General features: G+C 43.7%; 1 protein-coding gene across 1 annotated transcript in view; it reads right to left on the reverse strand.

The window, feature by feature from the left end:
• Window positions 1-17,780, reverse strand: part of LOC119462342 (glutamate receptor ionotropic, kainate 2-like) — a 46,782-nt gene that overhangs the window by 16,131 nt on the left and 12,871 nt on the right. The window contains exons 5-9 of the mRNA XM_037723685.2: window positions 14,495-14,671; window positions 13,051-13,215; window positions 8,426-8,530; window positions 4,382-4,495; window positions 2,902-3,105 (exon numbers count right to left, since the gene is read on the reverse strand). Of these exons, the coding sequence (XP_037579613.1) occupies window positions 2,902-3,105; window positions 4,382-4,495; window positions 8,426-8,530; window positions 13,051-13,215; window positions 14,495-14,671 (765 nt within the window). The remainder of the gene's footprint in view (window positions 1-2,901; window positions 3,106-4,381; window positions 4,496-8,425; window positions 8,531-13,050; window positions 13,216-14,494; window positions 14,672-17,780) is intronic.

The raw sequence follows: 17,780 nt of genomic DNA on the forward strand, positions 1-17,780 counted from the left end.
CCATTAGACCAGCATTGAATATAAACGCATCCACAAGAAGATGAACATGTAAAAAGGAGAAATAAGCAAGAGGGGGCAGTAGAAGTGGTACAGGAGGCTGATAGAATAATCCTCTCAGAAAATAAAAATTGTCACGAGGTCTGTCTGTCTGTCTGTCTGTCTGTCTGTCTGTCTGTCTGTCTGTCTGTCTGTCTGTCTGTCTGTCTGTCTGTCTGTCTGTCTGTCTGTCTGTCTGTCTGTCTGTCTGTCTGTCTGTCTGTCTGTCTGTCTGTCTGTCTGTCTGTCTGTCTGTCTGTCTGTCTGTCTGTCTGTCTGTCTGTCTGTCTGTCTGTCTGTCTGTCTGTCTGTCTGTCTGTCTGTCTGTCTGTCTGTCTGTCTGTCTGTCTGTCTGTCTGTCTGTCTGTCTGTCTGTCTGTCTGTCTGTCTGTCTGTCTGTCTGTCTGTCTGTCAGGTCTGTCTGTCTGTCTGTCTGTCTGTCTGTCTGTCTGGGCGGTCTGTCTGTCTGTCTGTCTGTCTGTCTGTCCTGCTGTCTGTCTGTCTACTCTGTCCTGTCTGTCTGTCTGTCTGCTTCTGTCCTGTCTGTCTGTCTGTCCTGTCTGTCTGTCTGTCTGTCTTCTTCTGTCTGTCCTGTCTTCTGTCTGTCTGTCTGTCTGTCTGTCTGTCTTCCTGTCTGTCTGTCTGCTGTCTGTCTGTCTGTCTGTCTGTCTGTCATGTCTGTCTGTCTGTCTGTCCTGTCTGTCCTGTACTGTCTGTCTGTCTGTCTGTCCTGTCTGTCTGTCTGTCTGTCTGTCTGGCTGTCTGTCTGTCTGTCTGTCTGTCTGTCTGTCTGTCTGTCTGTCTGTCTGTCTGTCTGCTGTCTGTCTGTCTGTCTGTCTGTCTGTCTGTCTGTCTGTCTGTCTGTCTGTCTGTCTGTCTGTCTGTCTGTCTGTCTGTCTGTCTGTCTGTCTGTCCTGTCTGTCCGTCTGTCCGTCTGTCCGTCCGTCCGTCCGTCCGTCTGTCCGTCTGTCCGTCCGTCCGTCCGTCCGTCCGTCCGGCCGTCCGTCCGTCCGTCCGTCCGTCTGTCTGTCTGTCTGTCTGTCTGTCTGTGTCTGTCTGTCTGTCTGTCTGTCTGTCTGTCTGTCTTTGTTAACCTCTGAACACTGACATTGTGTTGTCAATGAAAGGCTAAGGTCCCCAGGTTAGTGCCCTTGTTACATAATAACTGACACCAATATTGGAGTTAGGCGCAGTCAGCCAAAAAAAATGCTTTGCATTGACACTTCTAAGAGCCTTCCAATAGCGCAGCTCTTCAGGACAACATTCTGCACTCTCTGACGCAGCAATCCACAGATATCTATCTTGGGGCGCTATAACGTAAAGTGATTCCAAACTGGTTTGATTCCAATTACTCCAATCAGCCTCCACGATTGGTCAACACATTTTCGGGCCACTCCCAGCTTCGCCTGCCTGTCACGCGACGTCACGAAAACCGCGATAGCTCCCCATAAGATGTAACATGTACACACTGATTATGCATGATTGAACGGCACAAAAGAAAAAGAATCATTTCTGATTCGACACCTTTTCACCATTAGCCCTCTGCTATTGGTCCAATGTTTTCTGGCTGCGCCCACTTCGCCTGTCTGTCACGCGACCTCACAAAACTGCGAAAACTCACCACGTCAAAGTGACGTGTACGCGAAAAAATGCATTATTATGCCGAACAAAACTGACAAATTTTTCTGAATAGCCACAGACAGCCCTGTTCCGAAACGAATAGAAGATGGCTGCCCGCCGATCGCTCAGGCCCTCGCTACTCGCACCTGCCGGTGAGCATGTATTTATTGCGCATGATAAACCTTTTGGCGTGGCAATGAAACGTTAGCGAGCCCTTTCGGCATGGATACGACATCGCTCTGCCAACTCTTCATTGCTGAGGATCCGTTTGAGCATCATTCTTATCCTTCCGTTGCACGCCGCCGCTATTTTCGACCAGCCACAGCAAGCTAAGTAAGGCGAAACGGACCAATCGGAGAAGCCGGCACCATCCTCTTCATGCGGTTATCTATTTTCACTCTGCTGGCTCGGCCCCATCGAAACCCTCCCCACTAGAGCGTGCTCCTCGCCTCTTGTCAGCTAATTAGATAAGAAAAACCGCTGAGTGTTTTGGTTTTGAAAGCGAACAAAGGTGACCTCCTATAAAGGTGGAGAGATTGATTGGGTTGTTGAGACAACGCTGTGGGTCACCGCTCGATGCTTGAGCTGGTGGTTACGTAAATTTGATGTCACGAGTTTGGAATCATTTTACCTTATAGCGCCCTTGGTCTACACACTCTAAAATGTCAGCAACTAAGATTGTGTCGCGTGAGACGCCTTTCCAGATTATTTGTAGAACCTTATTAACCTGCATAATTTGCAACATTGAATTGAAGTTTAGTGGGCCAACAGTCATGTCAAAGGCTAATGGTTAATCAACCTATATTTTAGTAGACCATAGAAAACCACAGCAGAAATTATCAATATTACATTTCTTTACAAAAAACGGCACAGTATATTGAAGACAACTTAAGCGCTGGCTGCGCTAGTTGCTGATTGATTGCGTGAAAGGAACAACCTCCAACACAAGTTGATCGCCTTCCTTACAATGGTCGGTCTCATGTTTTTATTCATATGAACATAAATTTTGTCAATTTAGAGCGCTTTCAATAAGTGTTTCTATTCTGTGAATCAATATGTGCTAAGAATTCAGGGATACTCGCAATGACCCTTTCTCCAGGGCTAGCTTTATATGCGCACAACTTGCATCAAAACAGGTGCCTTTAAATAAATATTATAATCCCTAGTTACGTTCTCGCGTTGTCACTTTCAGGCGCGTAGAATGCGTCGAAGTAACAAAGACGAGAATATTATAGGTGTTCTTACCATGTCGAGCAGCTCGCGCACCATGCCATTCCAATGGCCGCGGGAGTCTCGGCTACCGTAAGCACCGTCCCTGACCAGCTGCAACTGGTAGTGAAAGCCCAGCAGCCGGGCCATTTCTCGGAGCAAATCCACACAGTAGCCTTCGAAGCGATCATTTCCAACCAGCTTTTCTGCTGGTGCCTTGTTCATAATATAAGGTGCATTCTGTGGCAAGAGAGATTATAAAAATTGCAAGAAATGTTTATAATAGCCGTCAAAAACCGTGGTTGTTTCTTTTAAATCTTCTTAGATTTCGTTAGATGTTCGTGGCAACTTTTTTTTAATATTACGTAATGCTATGAACACGTACGAAATTTCGAAAGAGTAAGGGTGTTCTTAGGCGGCATTTTAATTAAACCACCTATATCAAGAAACAAAGACAACCGCGCATCACATCCGCGAAATGAGTGGCGGGATAGGCGTCCACTCACGCGCTGACGCCAGAGGAACTTAGCTGGCGTCACCGATCCCCGCCGACGCATGCCCCAAAACATTTTTTTTTTGCTGAGGCTTATTCCCATGTCAATCACTATAATCCCACTGGCACTCCTCTGCACTACGTGCTCTCGAGTCTAACGGTTACAATTGAGATTCACCATGCGTTGAAGCATCATGCATTGATGGTTTGAAGGAATGCGTCATCGCAAATAATCTAACGCTTCAAATTTTACCGCAAGAACTTTACAAAAAAAACATTAAAAACTCGAAATAAGGAGAGCACTCACTATGCCAATGTTATTACGCAGAAAGAAAAACTAATTTCAGTTTTACATATTGATACCCTACACTGCTCTGACTTAGCACATGGATTTTGGAGTGGTCACGTCCACGCTTATTTGGCTATCGCTCACAAACCATGCGGAGTACCTGAACTTGCATTAAACTAACATGTAGTCCTGATACGCAAAATATTTAGGCTGTCTCTAGCCAAAATTTGGCCGCTGTAAAAGCTTCAGAAGTACAGGTGAATATCTTCAGCAGTTCACTTAGTGCGATATAAACGTATTTCAGCTTGTTTGGTTTCAAGCGAAAGCGTTCTAGATTGTACGGATGCTAATCAAAATGAGAGCCAATACAATCTCCTAAATGCACACACTAATGAGCTTACATTTATAAAATCAAACAGTCTAGCAAAGCTTGGCTAAAGTGAATTGAACTATGGTGGACTTATGTGCCAAACAACGATTTGATTATGAGGCAATCAGCGGTGCAGGACTCCGGAGAAATTTTAACCACCTGGGAACGTTTAACGTGCCCTCAATGCACGAGACATGGACGTTTTCGCATTTCGCCGGCATCGATATGCGGCTGCCTCGGCGGGGATTCGATCCCGCGACCTTGTGCTTAGCAGCGCAACACCGTAGCTGCTCAGCCATCATGACGGGTCTTTGCTAAAAATGTGTTGGTTGGATTATTAGCGAGACTGCAAGTTATAACATACCAATATCGTAGTAATCCTGAACGTTTTGTTTTTCAGTGCGCTCAAGATTTCTTGCTGAAACATCTTCTCCGTCTGCGTCATGGTGAGCCCCGTCGAGGCACTCCAAGTTCCTACCTGAGTATGAAAAAAGTAGACCCCGCAGGTAAAGTGGCGATAGTGCAGTGTTCGTGAACATTCATTTGCTCGCGTTTCCAAATGAGAAATTAGTACTGCAGGCAACGTACACGTTCGGCAGCAACAAAACCAAAGGAATAACGGGAATAGCCTAATTATTATTGTATAACTACGTGCGGTCCTACAAGGCAGGAGTGCTAAACCTTTTTACTATTTAGGGAACATTAGGCCTTCTTAACTTTTACTAAGGCGGCTTAAGGAGGCTTGGCCATCGCGAAAATTTAATTAGGAACTGTATCCGCGCGCATTCCAGTGAAGAGTACAGATGATGAATGTCTTTTAAGAATAAACCTGTTATCCGTTGTTAAATCATTATGTAGTAGGTTATGCAATTGCAATTTTGGTTATCCACTCCTCTGCAAATCTGCAAAACTGAGAGCTTTTGTGTGTGTTCTCTGGTAATTTCAAATATTTTATTGGTTTAGGCAGCAGTACGCACTTAGAGATAGGTGCATTCGCGTATCATCTACTGTGACTTCCTGGACTCGTATCCTGTATCCGCATCCTGTTCATTCTTGGAACCTTGTAGTTTTTGTACTTTATGGCGGTGTACAGTGTCTGTCGCACGCTTTGTGATTCCATTTTGCTCGCTATGCGACGAAGGGTAGCGGGTGCCAACTCCAGGCGCCAGCACCTTCTTTAGGTTGACGTGAATTTAAGAAAGTCTATAAGCATTATTCGGATAGTAAATTGCTGCAGCAATAGCCAGATATGCTTCACAACCCGCAGCATTGTTGAATGTTATTATTATGTAGTTTAGGCCAGACAGGAATAAGTAAATTGTTAAATGGGCTGCATACTTCCTGATATGGGGAAGTAGAAGAAAATATTGGTGGTGTTACACATTGCAGCATACGTCTCTAATGGCCGTTTGTGAAGGAACGCAACAACATAAGGTATTCACACTTTTTCCGGCAATCAGAAGATTTCAGAAGATTTTTAACTATCTGATTAACGATCTGGTTAAATAAACCCCGTTCAATTACTGCACAGAAAAGTGATATTGAGTTGCGATTCGCGCACCTGATGGTAACGAGATAACGCAGGCAATTCACTCATTTCAAGACTTTTATTTGTTTAGGCAACTGTACGCACTTAGAAATAGGTGCGTTCGCTTATCATCTACTGTGACTTCCCGGAATCGTATCCTGTATCCGTATCCTGTTCATTCCTGGAACCTTGTATCCGTAAACAGTTACAGAGACTAGCAGCCAAAGCGGAACGCTATATATATCGAACGCTGTATATATCGTTTTGCTTAATTAGCTACCGATGATCTAATCTGTCCTTCTATACTATTTTGTGATGGTTTAAAATACCCGTCCTACTCTGTTAAATCACCGCATGACGCGTGCGCGCAGCGCTAGGAAAGTTTAGGCAATTCTTGGGTTTTGGCTGCGCGCTTTAACTAATGTAATCAAAGCCAGCATCAGAAGCTATGATTCCACCCGAAAGAAAACAGTGCACTACGCTCTTAACATTCTACGAAATTACAAAATATTACTTTATTTCCACGACTGCACCCCCCCTCCTCCCCCTTTCCTGCCAACCTTCGCCTACCGTTCTTCCATATACCGTACTCCTCGCGGTGTTGACGAGGCACCACAAGCCTTGCACGCTATTGCCTAGAGTACCGCATGCTTCCGCAAACTTGTATCATGAGTCTAGGCACGTCTTCAGTGCGCTCGCTGTTTTCTTAGAACGAAATTGTTTATGAACAGCGGCATGGAAGAACAGTGAAGTGGTAATATGGAGCACACGGTTGATATGAACAGGTGCAGCCTGGAGTAATGAGCATTCTCTGCACGTACTTTCCTGGCGCTGACAAAGGCGGGTACAGGCTGGCGTTGCGGCCGCGGAGAGGAATGCGAGGGGTATGAAAACCGAGCACTCGTGGAGAGCAGTGCTTGCGTACGTGTTCATTACATTAAGTTTCAAATTTGCAGATCGCTGAAAGGTACTTTATTTAAGCACTGGACGGAATAACGCGTGACGAGAGCTAGTGGAAAATCAGTATAATTTGAATAGTACGCTTCTGGGAAGTTGATATGCCACTCTGTAAAAAAATATAGAATTTGAAACCCCCAGAATTAAGAGATCAAGTAAAATTAGTGCCTACTATATATATATTCGCAGGAAAAGAGCGCTTCGGAGTATTTTGCTAATACTTCACAAAATAATTGAAGCGCAATACCTTTTACAGCCAGGTAGTTATGTAAACTGGTCCCTTTTGAACCTGAAAAACTAATGGCTCGATCAGATGACATGTCAGCAAGCGCACAGCTGTACTTCGACATAATTTGACAAAATGTCTCTTCATGTGGTTTGTTCATATATATATATATATATATATATATATATATATATATATATATAACGCACATATGTAAAAATTTTCTTCCCCTAAACACCTAGGTATAGGCTGAGTATCACTTTTTGATTGCTTCATTCACATTTCACTACTTATTGCCGCGCTATCTCGGTGCATTTTAAGTCTGCTACACATTCATTTGTCGTTGTCGTTAATAATGCAGCGGCAACTCTCGCAAAATTATCGATCTCTTTTTAGAAGTAGTGTAAAAAATGATTAAGTATGAGGTGTAGATGCTGCCCATCCTGCAAATTCAACTGACGACGCACAATCAGTTCTGGGCCATACGTAGCCAGCCCTGTTCCATTTCGTTATTTTAGGGGCGAAGCTCCTTATAGCGGCACCCGTTCGTCCCCATCGTAGTAGGTAGCCACGTCTAGTTTTATGAATTGCTCAATAGATGGCGTTGTGTTTCCGTAAATGTATGTATACCCATATATACATATATATGTATACGTATAGTATAACCGGAAGCCGACTTCCGCTTCCGGTTCCACTTCCGTTTCCACTTCCGGTTCCGCTTCCGGTTCCGGAAGCCAGCTTCCGGCTTCCGGAGAACGCTTCCGGCGTTTTATGAAAAAAAAAATTCCGAAAGTTGTGTCCGTAGCGCGGAATCGAACCAGGGACCCCTCGCTTCCGAACGCGCGGTGCTAACCACTACGCCACGAAGCGCTTTTTTTTTTATTGTCTCATGTGCAAAATTCACTCATTTATCAACAGCCCAGTTCAACGAAGTAGCACGTGAAAATCATATGTAACCTTTACCAACCAGCTTTATTGTTGGGTATTTATTGCCATCGTGGTGCGTGTGTCTATGTGCGCTTCGTGGCGTAGCGATTCCGCGCTACGCCACGAAGCGCACATAGACACACGCACCACCATGGCAATAAATACCCAACATTAACGAAAGGCCGCGTTTCTAGCGCGTTTCTAACGCGTTTGTGCTAGCGCTTTACGGCCCGTGTAAGAAGCTGGTGTAAGACGCTGTGGCCTCTCCGCCTTACCTTCAACGCGTTTCGAACGCGCTGCCCAAGGCGGTGGCAAGTCAAGTTCAAGTCGAGGAGCGTTTATGAATACGAGGGGTATACTCTCTCAGCAGTCATGTGATGGCGTCGGCAAATGCGGTGCACGTTCCGGCATGTGTAAATGGCTGCGTAAGACGTTGTGACCGCTCCCCCTTACTAGAGAGTACTGCACGTTTCTAACGCGTTTGTGCTAGCGTCCCCTTAAGCGGGAGATCCGATGATTCCCTCCGGAGCTTCGCCCACTCATCGTCATTCACCCCGTGGATATGCTGTGATTTTTTTCTATTGCCGGACGCGACCATCGAATAGTAAGCCCTTAACAACTTCGCTGTAAAATTTGCATATCCCGCGCGTTGTCTTAAAATGGCGGTAATAAGCGGGAGTTGACTCCGACGTTGAGCTGTGTTAAATCACGACAGATAACATAATATGAAAAATTTGCATTAAGAACACAATAATATAGTATGCACATACCGATGCCAGCCCCGCTCGTTTCATCTGCACAACGTGCAGAGATAGATTGTGTCGGCGTCCCATTGAGTCCATGTGAATGGTCCCGGTGAGTCCAGAGATACGGGTCTGCAGGAAGAATAGCAATGAGCAATGTGGGAGTAAGAAACATTATTGAACATTTTTATTTATTTCTTTGTTGTTTGTTCGCTTGTTTATTTATTTACGTGTTCATTAGTTCATTCATTCATACGTTCATTCCTTTATTCATACCTCATACACAAGCCTCACAGTCTGTAGCGGGAGTAATCGACCATAATCCACCAAACATTTTCAAAAAAAAAAAAGAAAAGTTCTCTTTATCCCCACCACAAACACTCACTAGAGAGGATGATGTACTAATCAACTCTGCACTAACCCTTACATAACCCATCAATTCTGTCCAACAGCACATTGAGAACAGAAGTAGCAAACAAGCACGTCAGGTTTCTGGGAAATGCCCCAACGCACTCCCTACTTCCAGTCCGGTGAGCCGGACTACTCACCACAGGAATGGTGCCCACAGCTGGCGGCGGAGATAAGATGCGTCAATAGGCTTAGTAAAACAGTCTTCGCAACAATACCAGATACTCAGATCGACTCCGACAGTGGGGAGTTGGATTAAGGATCGTTAAGAAGTCAATTTTCTCTGGAAACTGCGCTCAATGTTGCGTAGTCAGACAGTGCTGCCTTGATCATACACTGCCCACGTGCGAAAAAGAATAATCGAAGGAGCTTTTGCGCTACATTTCTCCAGTATTAGTAAAATGCCTATGCAAATGATTCGTCACCATCATCATCGTCAGCCTATATTTATGTCCACTGCGGGACGAAGGCCTCTCCCTGTGATCTCCAATTACCTGTCTTGCGCTAGATGATTCCAACTAGCGCCTGCAAATTTCCTAACTTCACCCCACCTAGCTTTCTGCGATCCTCGACTGCGCTTCCCTTTTCTTGGTATCCATTCTGTAACTCTAATGGTCCATCGGTTATCCATCCTACGCGTTACATGACCTGCCCAGCTCCATTTTTTCCTCCTAATGTCCACTAGAATATCGGTTATCCCCGTTTGCTCTCTGATCCACACCGCTCTCTTCCTGTCTCTTAACGTTAGGCCTAACATTTTTAGTTCCATCGCTCTTTGTGCGGTCTTTAACTTCTTCTCGAGCTTCTTTGTTAACCTCCAAGTTTCTGCCCCATATGTTAGCACCGGTACAATGCAATGATTGTACACTTTTCTTTTCAACGACAGTGGTAAGCTCCCCGACAGGATTTTGGAATGACTGTCGTATGCACTCTTGCATACGTATGCACAGTTGCACTGCTGTATGCATTGTTATTCGTCTGTGAATTTTCTTCTCGTGATCAGGGTCCCCTGTGAGTAATTGACCTAGATAAACGTACTACTGTACAGAATCTAGAAGAGGAGTGGTGATCCTGACTTCTTGTTCTCTTGCCAGGCTACTGAAAATTATGTTTGTCGTCTGCATAATAATCTTCAACACAACTCTTACACTTTCTAGGTTAAGGTCCTCAATCGTTTGCTTTAATTCGTCCACATTGAACCGAAGGATGCTGCGATATTCGCCGTTGATCCTCACTCCTAAGCCTTCCCAGTCTAAGAGCTTGAATACTTCGTCTAATCATGCAGTGAATAGCATTGAAGAGATTGCGTCTCCTTGCCTGACGCCTTTCTTGGTAGGCATCTTTCTACTTTTCTTGTGGAGAACCAAGGTGGCTGTGCAATCCTTGTAGATATTTGCCAAGATATTCACGTATGCCTCCTGTACTCCTTGATTACGCAATGCCTCTATGACTGTTGGTATCTCTACTGAATCAAATGCTTTTTCATATTCTATGAAAGCCATATAGAGAGTTTGATTGTACTCCGCAGATTTCTCTATATTACCTGATTCATGACATGGATATGATCCATCGTAGAATATCCCTTCCTGAAGCCAGCCTGTTCTCTTGGTTGGTTGGTTGGGTGTTGCCCTGATTCTATTGGAAATTATCTTGGTGAATATTTTATACAATACTGAAAGCAAGCTAATGGGTCTATAATTTTTCAATTCTTAAACATCTCCCTTCTTATGCATGAGTATAATGTGGGCGTTCTTCTAGCTTTCTGGTACACTTGAAGTCGTGAGGCATTGCCAATAAAGTGCCGCCAGATTTTTAAGCATGATATCTCCTCCAACTTTGACTGAATCGACTGTTATTCCATCTTCTCCAGCAAATTTTTCCATGGTCATGTCTTTCAAGGCCCTTCTAACTTCATCGCTAGTTATAGAAGGAGCCTCTGTATCCTGTTCATCACTTCTTCGAATGAAAGTAGCTTGGCTGCTCTGGTCACTGTACAGGTCAGTATAGAATTCTACCGCGGATTTTACTATGCCATGGAAATTGCTGATGATATTACCGTGCTTATCTTTCAGTCTATACATTTTGCCTTGTCCAATGCCAAGTTTTCTTCTGAGTGATTTCATGCGGCGTCCATATTTTAGCGCTTCCTCAATCTTTTCCACGTTATATTTTCAGATATCCCTTACTTTCTTCTTGTTGATAATTTTGACAGTTCAGCAAATGCTATCTGATCTCTCGAGTTTGACACTTTCATGTTTCGCCGTTTCTTTATTAGGTCCTGTGTTACTTGGGAGAGGGTACCTACTGGTTGCCTTGGTGCCTTACCTCTCACTCCAATTCTGCTTCTGAAATCAGCCAAGTTACGGTTTATTCATTACCTCTATGTTGTCTTCATATTCCTGTTCTAAAGCTGCATATTTTTTGCGAGCACAAGCCGGAATTGGTCTGTTTTTACCCTTACTGGCCATATTATAGGCCATATTATCGAATATATTATATACAGATGTCTTGTCTGCATGGTTTATTTGCCAGGCCAGATTACTCACCTATAACACTAAATGCCCAAAACCAGCAAATGAAAAAAATCGTGGTGCCTAATGCATTTCGTGCACTAGCGAGGTCGACTATTCATTCCCACTGTAATAAGTGATCTGGTAATTTAATGGACATTACCTGCGCGTTTTAAGCGCGCATATTATAAAAATTTAAGAAATTGGTTTATTGTAGAGCCTGGAAAGCATACACTGCGTCGCCGTGTCTCTGTCTGCAATGCACTAATTTCCTAAATAAAGATTTGCAACATTTCAGGGCAGAGGGTTAGACCGTGTGGATGCTTTCAAATGGAGACCACAGCATGCAAAAAACAGCACAATCATGACAGTATTAGAATGTTTACTTTAAATTTATAATCATTCCGGCATGCCCATGGTTTGACAAGCTACAGCACGTTTGTTTCACTTCCTGTGTTTAAGAAAGGGGATTTCTATGAGTCAGTCTTCAACAAATTCTTAAATATTTCAACACGAAAACTGTATGATTGCGGCTCTCATTTATAAATTTCCAAGACTTGCTTATGAAAATAAAATTAGGTATTTTTTATGTTTTCACCGAGTGCAGCTTCATGAGTACATGCTCTCGCTCTTGTTACTGTGGGCTGTAAGACTTGCATCGCTAACGTCTAGTTCTGCTATCTGCTTTCTATTTGGAGGTGCACCCGCAAATATATGGCAAAAAGTTTAAACCAGCGTTGCTTCAATTCCTAGGTTGATATATATCTGATGTACTTGAAAAAGTGGTTGCTGAGTTATTGTTTCTTGGCCATAAAAACAGTCAACCCGAAGGCAACGAATGAGAGAGCCGTTATATAATTTATTTACGTGCTACAAAGAGAGCATTTATTTAAGAAGACACTTACGAAACAGAAAGTTTGGCCTTACATAAAGACTTAGTGAAGCGCCCTCCGCTGATCCCCTTACGTGTGCCTGCTGTAATCCTGGCCCTTCTATTTTTATTATGTCACAGTTGGACACACTGAGTGGAGCCATGAAGCGTGCGCTAGTTCTTGCTTATCTTCGGTAAAGCCGTGCCTCATTTAAACACAGATTAGTCCGTTACAGTGCAGGGTATGTCGTCCGCAGAGATCGAATGACGCTTCTAGGAAACGCATACGCGACCGTCGGTGCTACATCGTAGTCAGTATATACACCGTGAGGACGTTAGCGTAACTAAAACTAAATAAGGACAAGCCAAAATAAAATGGGACCATCTTGCTCAACGCGTACTTTCAATATTGATCTCCACACAAAGTATTTCACATAGAGATAATGAATAGCTCCCAGACTGAGGTTTCTAATCCAAAAATCCTTCGTATTCCGAGCTTAGTAAACGTGTAAGCAGAGAAAGAAAGAAGAACGGAGGCTAGACACGAGAGCTTTCATGTGGTGTCGTCTGCGTCATTGTTTCTTTCGCATTTCCAACGTTTTCTAAGGTAAGCCAACCATAGCCCAATGTCGCACCTTGTCGCTATTCTGTGGTTTAATTGAAAAAGTATTTTAAAGGTTTCTTTGATGGCTCATTTCTATAAAATTGTTAAATATATGTCGTAGACAATGCCACTTTCATTGAGGACAAAAAAAAGTTATACGCTATCCTCTGTAGGATGCGCTGCCGCTTATGTTATCAAAGGTTCTGTGCAGTGCCTGGATCCCCGTGTCCACCTCTTTAGGGTTAGTAGCATTGCGTACCTGTTTAACTGCGTCGACAAAGGCCTGCGACGGCGGCCTTGGTCTTGATGCCTGCTGCCCCGGGCAGCGTACGCTAGGCGGCCGAGCGAGCGTGCGCTCCGTAGCCAGTCTCTGGACGGCTCGAACCAGGAGGTCCAGAGCGTCTTGAGTCAGAGCTGCGTCTGTCTGGATGGAAGCAGAAGCAGCTAATATTATGCAGTGTAATGCGAGATTGTTACGCAAAGACTTGGGTGGCGATTTAGCGGTAAATGCAAGGGAACTTCTTTAGCATTGCGTCACACCCCTTTAAGGTCCTGGATCAATGATTGAAATAGCGTTCGCCACATTGCAACGCATTGTTCAGGAGCTATCTCGACACACGTCGTGCCTCTTCGAGAAGCGACTGACAAATGATGGCGGCCCGGAGCTGACCACGATTAGCTTTATATATATATATATATATATATATATAGAGAGAGAGAGAGAGAGAGATAGCACACACGTGCACGCACTTCTAAGCTCTCCCTTCTCTTCGCTGGCGCTACCAGGTGACCGGCTTCCACACACACACACACACACACACACACACACACACACACACACACACACACACACACACACACACACACACACACACACACACACACACACACACACACACACACACACACACACACACACACACACTTTTCCCCCACTTTGACACTCCTAATGCTAATGCATTAAAATTGCACAAAAGCACACTAAAACAGACATATCCTAACGCGATGATATATTAAAAAATACCAACCTACCGAAACTTTCATCATTTCGCTGCTTGCGATTAGCATTTTCGGTAAGAGTGTGAACGCGTGGAGATGCAATGTATTCTTGCTTCTTCGGGGTAGTGACGGTGCTCTATAATAGCACTGAATGGAATTGCTATTCTTTGCTTAATGAAAGCAATGTCACGCATAATTTGCACTGCACAAACAAGTATCAAGACACTTGTTTATAGTGATGCGTTATTGCGTTGCACGGCAAGTTCAACTTGTTCCAGTGTATCAGTTATTCAACACAAGTATTGCATCAGAAGGTCCTTAACTCATGACTGGCATATCTACTTCTAAGGGAAATGCATGCTCTCTTGCTGAAAAAGGGAATAACCCGTCACAGTGTAATATATAGAAAGAGTTCCTTTCTCTAATTATTCCACCTGTAGACCATGATAGGTTTCGATATTTACACTTTGGCATAAACACAAAAGAATATCAACAAAAAAGCTGAAAAATATGCAAATATGACAAGCTAAACCGTAAATGCTTTTCGTTTGGAACCTGAAGGGAATAAAGCAAGAGACATGCACGGTATTCCTGTGTCATTTACTGCAGCAAAATGCTTTTTGTGTCACCTGAGCGCTCATTGTGTATTTTTGTTTTTAATCATGTTAATCCTAAAACAAAACATAAAGCTATAGCTATCTCACCCGTATAGGCTTCCTCGAAGCCCTTTGTCCGATGAACATGGAATGGACGCCGCTTCGAGCGTAAGCATCTCGGACTGCTGCAATGTCGTGCTCCCAGAGCTCTTTCTTTACCAGGACAAAGCCACTGAGGTTCGTCCCTGAGTTCTGGAAGTCCGACAGGTCTACCGTGTGCAAATCCTGCGTTGAAAGGTTTTGAGTCACTGTATTGCAGAGTTACTGCATATGAATGCATATTGTGAGAATGCATTTATGCGAAAGCACAATTTTGCGTAACACGGTTACTTCGAACCCAATCTATTTCGCTATATTTAGACATCAGAAAACATCGCGAAATCGAATGCTGACTAAAAAGTTTTTTTTTTAAGGAGGACTTGTGAAATCACAAAACGCCCGAAATATGTAACCAGTCTTCATGTTTGCGATGGCCTTGCCTTCTCGTGGAATGTGCCATGTCTGGAAATTTGTATGCCCACGAAAGGAAAATGTTTTCTAGTACTAGCCGGTTTTTTTTCTTTCTTGCCTAAATACCTTCAAAAGTGGATTAAAATTTCATAATATGCAATTTAAATTTCAAACATCTGGTTGCCATGTTCTGAAGAACGGATATTCTTAGACTTCATGCGGTATTTTCTCAAAGTGCATGAAGACATTATTTTCTTGCATAATCTATAACAGGTAAAGAGGTAATCACTTTCTGTTACGCTTGTTTTCTTGAAACTTTAGTAAAATTGTGCAAACATAGTCGAGAAAATCCTTAAATTGGAGTGGTGGACAACTGTATTGCAATTTGCAAACTATATAGCGCACATGATATGAATTGCTAAGGGTCATAATTGGACGCACATTAAGTGTATAATTCTTAAAATTTTATGTTTACCATTTCCTTTCCATGGAACAATAGTTTACTGGAGCTCAATGAGTGATCGTTCCACTTGTGAGTGATCCGGAAAGATCTTGCATTTTAGGTCCAGCAGTATGTCATAAAAAAAAACATTCTGCATCTTCCGGTGTACGTTGCTAACAGAATTCGACTAGTTGCCACTATTCTTCATGAGCGCCTGAAATAAAGCACACGGCCAGATTACTGGCATACCGTTGGTCACAGCAAATGCGTTCATAAGCCGGCCAGCCGGCACAGTTCATGAAAGGGGGCAATGTCTATCCGCCCGACTGGATACTCAACACTGCAAAGAAACGCCATACGGGTTTCTAAGAAAGAAAGCTTAGAAGTTTAAAAATATCACTTCATCCCGGTTCGATCATCAAAACCGGGCCCGATGCCTTTCCGCTGTACCATCGCCGGCCACGTAGATGGGCTCGCTTTTACACCAATATATGTGTGCTCCGTATACTAGTTATTGAGATATTGTAGCAGGACGTGTGCGCCAATTTGATTCATATATACCTCCCTTGATTTCATCGTGCTTCTATGTGACCTTCCTGAAATCAGACTATGCCAATGTGTACCAAGGTAAATAAATATAATTCAAGTAGTCCTTTACATTTTGCGCCGGCAACTAGTGGTTAACGAAGTGTGCATAACTGCGTGCTCCGCGTACTTTAACTTATACTTTTCTGTTCGTCTGCGACGCTAATCTTCCGCGTATCTATGTGTCCCCCGGTTTTAGATTGTCCCATTCGTTTCGCACTTGTTCGGTGCATTGCGCTCGCCTTACGTTTCTTTCGGTTTTCCCGTCTGCATAGTTTCTCGAGATAGTATAGTCCTTCCGTATTGGCTAACATCATTGCCAGTTTGTTTTGCTTTGTGTGATCGCTAGACTTAAACCACCCCCGGTTGACATCTTAACAAATTCACTGTGCTTACATACATAAGAAGCCTTCATGGACAATCGCTTGCATGAAGGCATCATACGCTTATGCGGTTTACAGCGGCAGCGACTCCAATAGAAAGTAAGGCAATTGTGCCAGCTATTTTGTTTCGGTACAATGGCGCTACTGCTGCACCGCTGCTGTTCTGCATAATGCTCGCCATGTTGGCTTGATACAGTCGGAACAGTTGTTGGCTGTGTCAATTCACAACCATTTAAAACACTATAAAAAGGTCGATTCTGCTGTTCTCTTTGATTCAACTGGTCCCGTAGGCACTTTCGGTTAAACACCGCTTGCTAGAGAGCTTATTCACCTTCGTGTCACGATAACTATTACTTTGTCATCAGTGCGAACTTCTAGCTGATACAATGGAAGTCAGAAGTAAGGGTTACTTGGACCATCTGTAGTTTTTTTCTAAAGAATGCATTGTAGTAGATATGCAAACAATCCATAGATAGCACACTTTCGTGTACCATGAACCTAAGAAACGTTCAATCTGCGCAGTGTTGTAGCCAATTACATGAGCCTTGGAAGGCAGTGTACCTGTATCGAAGCAAGGTTTGAACGAGTGTACATGAATAGAAAAAGAAGCCACTGCACAAGCTTTATCAGTTTTAAAGCTCGCGGCGATATACCACCAACCTGGCTTAAATTATTCGAAAATTGCTGTTGAACATTCACTGACAAACGATCCTATTCGTCTGTCGTCGAGGCGTCCGGAAACTCTTGAACGTGCCTTTCGTCCTTCTTCGAAGCAGCCGCACCGTTTTCGCATCTAACAATGGCAAATCTAAGATTTCCGAAAAACGCTCTTTATAGCAAAAGAACGCTGACTTGAAGTGAAAGATTGTAAATATTAACGCGCTTACCATCACCACTACTTATATAGCAGAAGAGAGCCATTTACGATTGCTGGACGAGCAGAGAAGCGCACAGGGCGCCGTCAAAAATTATTGTGGCGTTGAATTTCTGATGTAAATATCTTGGAAATATCTTTGGGACATTGAACACGCTCTCCGGCATACTCACTATAGTATAGGCCACGCAGAACCCGCATTAAACTTCGTCGGAAATATTAGAAAAAAAATAAAGCGTCATGAAATGCGTCTCTAAGGGCACTTCTGCAGCTATTCAATTCTTAGCCTTTTGATAGCAGCGTGGAAACAGCACTGCGTTTCGGCCAGCAAGCCGGTAATATGTACACGCATTTCGCAAAGCTAAACAATCTGAGTGCTGTACCCGCACAGGATCTGCCACAGTGCGAACGAAGTTATCCATGTTGTAAAGAGGCCTCCGGCCATGGCCCGCTTCTTCAGAGCACACTCCGCTGTCGGCACATCAAATATTTGATACCCGAAGTAAATATGCTATCCTGGCAATCTTCAGACGCAGACGACTCTTTCACGCATTTATTGCAGCATGCCGCGTATGTTCAAAGTGTTTCGACATATCGACA

Source organism: Dermacentor silvarum, chromosome 8 (genome assembly GCF_013339745.2).
Source record: "Dermacentor silvarum isolate Dsil-2018 chromosome 8, BIME_Dsil_1.4, whole genome shotgun sequence".
Classification (NCBI taxonomy): Eukaryota; Metazoa; Arthropoda; class Arachnida; order Ixodida; family Ixodidae; genus Dermacentor; species Dermacentor silvarum.